We start from the raw sequence: 7,724 nt of genomic DNA on the forward strand, positions 1-7,724 counted from the left end.
TTTTTTGGATAATCTAAGTATTGATTTTATCCTTTTTTTTTATAAACCAGATGAATTTCATTCCACTAGAGGGCCTCACATTTTATCCAATTGATCCCTGAAATAGATGATTTTCTTTCTGCTTTACTTATTAAATAAATTCAAAACATAACATTTTAGAATATTCATCCTACTATTTTTTATGGGAGGGATTTGGAAGAGCAGATCCTCATTTAATTTAATCAAAAGTATTATAAATAGAACTCTTTAAATTTGATCAATATTCCTTCATCTTAATTAGTAAAAAAGTCAAAATTATTTAAATAATTACCATAATTATTTAAAAATAATTTTAGTTATATTTAAATAATTTTGATAAATTTATTTTGAAAATTAATATAAAAATACTCTTTATATAAATTTTCTTTTACCGAAACAAATCAATTTATTTTTATACACTGACGTTGGAATAAATATAATTAGTTAGAAAAATATAATGAGATGACTTTTTAAGAACGCACACTTTGCCACTTTGGGCATACAAATCTAACGGCGTTAGATTTTTTGAAAAGGAAAAAAAATCTAACGGATTTAACTCCCTTATAGTAAACAACTATGAGCAACTTTGGTCACGGGAATCTTTTGGGAGGATGGAGATCTTGCAGGGTCGGATTTAATGTGATCAGACCTTTCACGATCGCCAATTACGACCGCAGATCCAAGGGAGGATGCGCAGCTCGGAGCAGGGAAGCGGCGGTGACGCCAGCGAGGGCTTGGCCTCCTACTGGTGGCGTTCCATCGCCGAGGAGTCGCCGAAGGGGGACGGCACGTCGCCGCATGCGCGGGTTGTGAGCGAGCTCGAGCGGCTCGCGGCGGCGGGGACCGACTCCCTCGACGAGCTCCGGCACAGGCTTCTGTCCTACAAGCCCGGGGATCTCTGGTTCCCTACCGGCGGGATCCCGAAGGAGGAGATGGACGTCCCCCCAGTGATCACCATCCTGCTGGTGGGGCTCGCCGGCGCAGGCAAAAGCTCGCTGGTGGATCTCATGTACTGCGTCCTCGGCCGCGCAGGATTGGTCCACTTCACATCCCCTGCAGGTATCCCCTTCGATCGCATCGAAGATTTGATCTTTCCTCTTCGATCTGCTTCTTCCTCGGGAAAAGCTTCGATTTTTAATTTATGTTGGAGATTAAAATCCGAAAGATTGCAAACTGTCTTCCAGATTGGGCTTAGATCTCGTTCTTAATGCTCTGTCGCAGACAAAGAGGGGCGAACGGTGTGCCTGGAGGAACACAATGTGTTGAGGTCAATGCGAAATGGTTTCTGCGTCTTCGATTCCCGAGGTTTCGACTGCCGCAGAATGGCCGATGGCCTCCAGGAAGTGGCGGAGTGGATGCGCCACGGTGTCCGGCACCGCCAGCCATGCCACGGCGCCGGCGATGACTCGACATCCGCGCTGGGTTCCACGCAGTCAATCGCTTCGCCCGCCGGCGGGTCAACTGCACCGTGGTGGTCGCCGACCTCTACGACCTCTACCAATCGCTCCTCTCCGGCGATAGCAGCCCGCTCGAGGCCACCGGCGAGCTCTTCCACTTCCCTCCCATCAGAAACAGTAGCAGTGAGTCCTAACCCTAAAAATCGTACCATTTTTTTCAGTAGGCATTTCGTCGAACGCCCAACGCTCATCCCTTGGCATTCCCAAACAGCGGAGAGCCCGGTGTTGGTGCTGACTCACGGCGACAAGTTATCGCCGGAGGAGAGGATGGCGGCACGGGAGAAAGTGTGCGCGTACCTGGGCGTCTCGGAGGCGAAGGGCGCCTACGACATCTCGTGCCTGAACGAGTACGGCGCGGCGGTGGAGGAGATGGACCCGGCGACGTCGTACGCCGTGGGCGAGGCGGTGTTCCGGGCGCTGGCGGCGGCGGACAGGAACCACCGCCCGAGGATCCGGCCCGAGGACTGGCTGCTTCTGGTGGTCTCATGGCTGATGTGCGGCCTCGCCGCCATCTTCGCCTTCCTCTCTTCCTGCTGCGCCAAGATTGGAAAACGCAAATAATGAACAGAGATGTTGAGCTATGGAATTTTGATGAATGGCCTGTTTAAACTAGATTAAATCTTACTATGTAATGTTTGGTGCTTGAGCTTGTAATGTCATGTTTCTTTTTAAGTAAACATGGAATTCTATCTCAATGTTTCTTTGTAAATAAACTCGATCTTAAAGTTGAATATACTCTCTATTCCTTCTTTATTTTCTATATACTCTAGAAGTAGTACTGTGGTCAAATAGACTAATTCATGATAGAACGATCTATCAAAAAAATTATTATACGAGTTGTGAATTAGATGGATCAATTATTATGGACTATTAAAAATAATAATATATATATAATTAAAATTTTTATATTTGAATTATAAATTATGTGAGATAAATTCACAAATTTAAAAAATAATATATATATATATATAATATTAAAAATTTTAAATTTGATTGTTAATTAGGTGACTTAAATCCACAAGCTTATTAAAATTTTCATTTTTATTTTACATTTTAGAAAAAAAAATAAATTTCTTAACTTACGGACCAACTCAAACCCAACACGAACCGATCCACGTGGATCCGAACCCAGACGAATCAACCCACCTGAATCCATCTTAAAATAAATAAATAAAATACTAACTCAACCTACTTAAATTATTTGACAAGACAAATCAATCTAAATATTCAACGGATTTAATCCAAATTAACGACTCTATCTAAAAGTATTTGTTTCACTTCTTCAATCATTTTGTTTAACATAGTACATGCCAACAACCATTTAAGATTCAAATTTGGATTATCTAATCCTCTGAATACTTTACCATATCACACTCGTGGGGTGCTTTCTTTAGCATTTTCGATATACACATGCATGTATATAAATCATAGCACTCTAAAATCAGTTGAGATGCTTGTTTGAATGAATTATCAACAACAAGATGTGCTTGTTTTTCACAAACTACAGATTTTGGAATAGAACACAATGGCTTCACAAAAATCTTTTGGTTTGCCTCATTTGGGGAACTAAAAATTTATTGAAGACTCTAATCCAAACAAGATTAAACTTGTGATGATTGCTCTGGTAACGATGAATATATCATCACTTTGAAGGTAATTTACATTGTGTACGATTGATACTGATATGTACAAAAAGAGAAAGAAAAGCTACTACCTCGCATTTTTCTTGTGTATATACACAAAATTGGCTTCTATCTTTCCAACCTGTTGGATATATATTCCGCGGCTTCAAATGAGAATAAGTTGAAGAATCATTATCAGTCGTATCGGAGCAATTGCCGCAGCTTGCAGTTCTGTGGTAGGTTTATATAAATAAACCACTTGGGTTTCACTTGAGATTGCTACGATGCAGGATGTGCATTCCCCAGCTTCTAGACTTCCCTTCTTCAATTGTCGATAGTAAAACCTGTAAAAGGTATTCTGCTTCTTCCTCGTTTGGCAATTCAATACTCGTATGAAAAACGGGCAAAGATGGTGAGGGATTCCAAGGTCTATTTTTTGTGATTCCTCTTTTCTGCACCATTACTGTCTCAAGATAGCTTCCAACAACATTCACAACCTCCTCTGTCCTATCAATATGAACCACACCCTGCAAACTCATTTCAGTTTCTATAACCCATTCTGGATCAGGAGGAATGCCAAGAAACTCAGGTGTGCCCAACCCCAACAGGAAAGACGACGAAACTACCAAAACCAGCCTCTTGCTGATGATCACGAACCTGCCTGCTTGTTTTAGTGGTTTGCACATCACAAATATCTCATCTTTCAATCTCAGTCCATCTGCCTGAAGCACTGCCACTCCGATAGCTTCATCCCATGAGTACGGTGACAAAGGAAGCTCTCTGGCTAAAGGCCTCGGCAATCGAGTACGAAAGTGACAGGACTGATGTGGGCTACTCCTGTTTCTAATACTTTGAGCAGTTTTCCCTGTAGCTTCAAGGATGCTAGCTACTGGCCTTGCAATAAGCCCAGCAGTCCCCATTGCTATACCTGTAGAATGTATTAAACTAAAAAGTCGAATAATGTGACCTAAAAAAGGAGGGGAAACAGTTCGATATTTGAAGGATGGAAACCTGACAAAACCCCTGGTAAACCATGCTTTTCAGCACCTCTGATTGGAAACTGAAGCAGTCCTGTGAGCCCCTGGTACATTTAATTTCTATCATTACTTTATCCACAGCTCCAAGTTAGCTTATGATAACTGATATCAGCTGATCACAAAATCATATGCAGTGAAAGGATGCTTTTTATTATGGGAAATAGGAAGCGAACTCAACATAGTGAGAAGACAGTGTAGATCACAGTAGCATCGACCAACCAATTGAAGAACTGGAGATTTCAGATGGGGGAAATCATGAAAGTGGTGGATTCATGGGGACCAATATCAAGGAGAGATTATTTTGCTCCTTCACGATAAAGGGAACATGATGAAGAGAGACCCAGGGCAAGGATTGGTATAGAATAGATCAAAGGGAATGCTGGCATTGTTTTACTCATATGAATTTGCTTAACAAGATTGTAGAGAAGGGAATATTACAAGGATAAAACTTATATGAATTCATCTCCATTTGCATTAAAGTAAAAAATGAATGAAAATTATTCTTAATTCAACTATTTAATTGATGCAATGCTATTAAAAAGTAAAAAACTTAATTGAGGAAGCATGTATGGACATAATACATGAAGAAGCATAATGATGAAAATTTAGCACACTTTAACACATGAAGAAGCATGCCAAGTATCAATACAATGTGACAATAAAATTTTAATTCAAATGACTATCTAATTGATATACTCTTATTTTTGTAAGTAAATAAACTAAGTGAATAGATACTAGAGAATAAATCCCATAAATTTATTTCAGCATGCTTCAAATGTTGAAACTGGGTCATTCCAGCTAGGGACAAATACCAGCGTGGAACAATATTTGAAACCTTACAAGTTAACTCTAAAAAATCATATAGTATACATGTAATTAAAAACTAAGATAGATCGTTCTTGTCAATTATAGATTGAAGATATACCTCTAAAAATTCATTCAGAACACCTTTGCCATGCGAATCTAGGTAATTCAGCTGCTCCTCCAGTGGAGGAGGACCGTGCTGATCAAATGTAAATGCCACAATGCCCTGAATGAGAAAATGTTAAAATTTGCAATGAATTTGCTCAAGTGATAAACAAGACAACAAATATGCTTTATCAATGTGAAAGTACCTTATGTGCAACCTTACTGAATTGACTGGTGGCACTGCTAATGGCATATACTGTATTGTTTAGAAGACCTTTCGAACCTTGTGCTATGCTGGTTATCAATCCACTGGGGCTCCTCTGTGAAAGCCCAATTTATTCATTAGAAATACAAAAAAAAAAAAAATTTATTACATTGGATGTAGCTGACCTGTACGACTCCTTTTCCAGAAAAGGATAGAAAGTCTCGGATACCAAGACCAACATTCCTTGCAAAACCCACTGGATTTCCAATAACACCAGCAGAACCAAGCACCTACAGTTTACGAAGCAACCAGACCACAAAAGGTTTGAATGTCGTTGGATTTGAAAAATAAATGGCAAAAATGGATGAGGAAATCTCATTCAATTGATAAAAAGTGCTATTGCTCGCTTAGTCCAGCAATATATGAAAATAAAATAGAATACACCCATGTAGAACTACTACTATATTAACTTGCCAATCATATCAAATTGGAAACTTAAACTAAAATGAAAGTTCTAGATTAAGTCATTTTTTCAAAGAAATCAACAATTTGATTTTTAAAACTATATACAGAGAAAATCATAGGCATCAACACGTTTCTAATAAACCGTTAGGCAACCATAAAAGACTAGACATTTATCATGAAAGATAGACTACTAGCATGTGTGTATCCCAAATCAAAATGCATACGATCTGTGTGGTTGAATTTGAACCCAAGCTCCTCATGCCACAGACTCATAACCAATTTAAATAAGTATTGCACACTCCTCTATTATTCAAAAATGAGGATTGTAGATTACATCCAAAATAACCACCTAAAAAGACCCATCCACGCTTAATGTATCTATAACAAATAAAACACATTCAGGGATTATATCACCAAGAGAAATGACAGATTCAAAATATATTGCTACTGATGGTTGACTAAAAAAAGAATCCATCCCAAGATTAGGGAGAATTTTAGGTGATACAAGCTGTCAATTACCATATACGATTTTTGTTTCCTACACATACATGATTTTCATCACAATAGTAAGACAATGCAAACTGAAATTACAAAACATAATGCATAATTCACCTTGTACATTTCATGGAACAATTGCCTAGTGTAGTGCCCAGTTACAATTTCCTGTATTGACTCGGGGCTAGCCATAAGATGTGCTAATGTTAGTTGGCTAAACTGAACAGGCACTCCTTCAATATCAACAAGGGCCATCAACCCTCTCTGCAACAAAATATATCCATGGAAAAGATCATTGGAAGATGAATATGAACCACACTGGCAATTAGCACCTACTACTTTTAAGCAATAACATTCATAAACTAATATATGACATGAATAGAAAAAAACTTTAAAGGTACCATTATAAAGGTGGTTTCATAGTGATATTACTGGTATCGAGTAATCCATTTAAACAAGCACTGGATCCAAGCCAAACTTGCCTCGTTCCTCTTTCTAGAAATGCAGGTCATATGTTTCACTTTGAAATTGTATATAAAAAATCCCATCAAGCCAACAACATTTATTTTCCTGGCAGTAATTAATCTTCATGTAAGGATATGAATATTACTAATGGTATATATCCTTTCAGATAAGAGTTCGATGTTCGTGATAAATCTATGTATTTGACCCTAAAATAAATAGGATACCCCAAGGTTGGTGACAATTGATTATATCAGATGATGTATATCTGATTATATTAAATTTTTAATTAATATTTTAAAAATCAAGAACAACACAACCCAAAATTTAATATTAACAAAAAATTAATAAACAGATGGAGGTTAATGAACACATTAAAACTATAGAGATTAAGCATTAAGCAAATAATCACCAGTAAAAATTTAAAATAAAAAACACCTTATTAATGCATTCCCACTAATATATTGATTGTAAACCAACAGATTAAAAATTAACCATATTGTTTATAATTAACTAACTATATATTTTACATAACTACTAATATGAAAATTTTAATGTATCTATTAATGCACTTCTGATTAACAATATATTAAGTATAAATCAATAACTTATCTATGCTCCTTTTCTCTTAAGATTTATGCCACCTCAGTGTTTCTCATCATTGTCTACTTTTATTATGCCTTGAACTCCATCTCAGTGCTTGTGAACTATTCGTCTGCTGTCACAACTACACAATGCCTTTGCCTCTACTGATTCAATTAAGTCTTAACTGGTACAGAGCAAAGAAAGCAACATGGATAATATATTGATCGACACACAGTACCTAAAAAATTGTCTATGCCAACACTACAGTAGTTCTAGTCGAACAACAGAATAGTGACTTTACCCATACCGCTCAAAAGAAAACATAACTTCAAAAGTTGCCTCAAACAAGATGATCCACATTAAATAATATAAACTTGGCGAGAAATCAATGGACTTTTCAAGTGCCATAATAAGCTATTTGTAGATTATCAAAATCAAATGATGTTGCAGAAAGGATAAAAGTGAACCA

The 7,724-nt window shown here is 37.6% G+C and overlaps 2 protein-coding genes and 1 pseudogene across 2 annotated transcripts in view; 1 reads left to right on the plus strand and 2 right to left on the minus strand.

Moving 5' to 3' along the window:
* The first annotated feature begins 617 nt into the window (after positions 1-617).
* LOC141820119 (uncharacterized) lies at positions 618-2,162 on the plus strand (annotated as a pseudogene).
* An 853-nt stretch (positions 2,163-3,015) lies between these two features.
* On the minus strand, positions 3,016-6,432 carry LOC141820072 (uncharacterized). Its single transcript, XM_074707355.1, has 6 exons — positions 6,326-6,432; positions 5,434-5,538; positions 5,250-5,363; positions 5,060-5,164; positions 4,109-4,178; positions 3,016-4,025 (listed from the first exon to the last, which is right to left on the minus strand). The coding sequence occupies exons 1-6, from the start codon at positions 6,398-6,400 to the stop codon at positions 3,364-3,366; spliced, it is 1,131 nt and encodes a 376-aa protein (XP_074563456.1). The 5' UTR covers positions 6,401-6,432; the 3' UTR covers positions 3,016-3,363.
* A 612-nt stretch (positions 6,433-7,044) lies between these two features.
* Positions 7,045-7,724, minus strand: part of LOC141820092 (dnaJ protein ERDJ3B-like) — a 2,795-nt gene continuing 2,115 nt past the window's right edge. The window contains exon 5 of the mRNA XM_074707374.1: positions 7,045-7,050. Within this exon, the coding sequence (XP_074563475.1) occupies positions 7,045-7,050 (6 nt within the window). The remainder of the gene's footprint in view (positions 7,051-7,724) is intronic.

Source organism: Curcuma longa, unplaced genomic scaffold (assembly GCF_044706935.1).
Source record: "Curcuma longa cultivar G26 ecotype Majalengka, Jawa Barat unplaced genomic scaffold, ITB_CL_G26_1.1 utg2646_np1212_2152390_RagTag, whole genome shotgun sequence".
In the NCBI taxonomy this organism is placed as follows: domain Eukaryota; kingdom Viridiplantae; phylum Streptophyta; class Magnoliopsida; order Zingiberales; family Zingiberaceae; genus Curcuma; species Curcuma longa.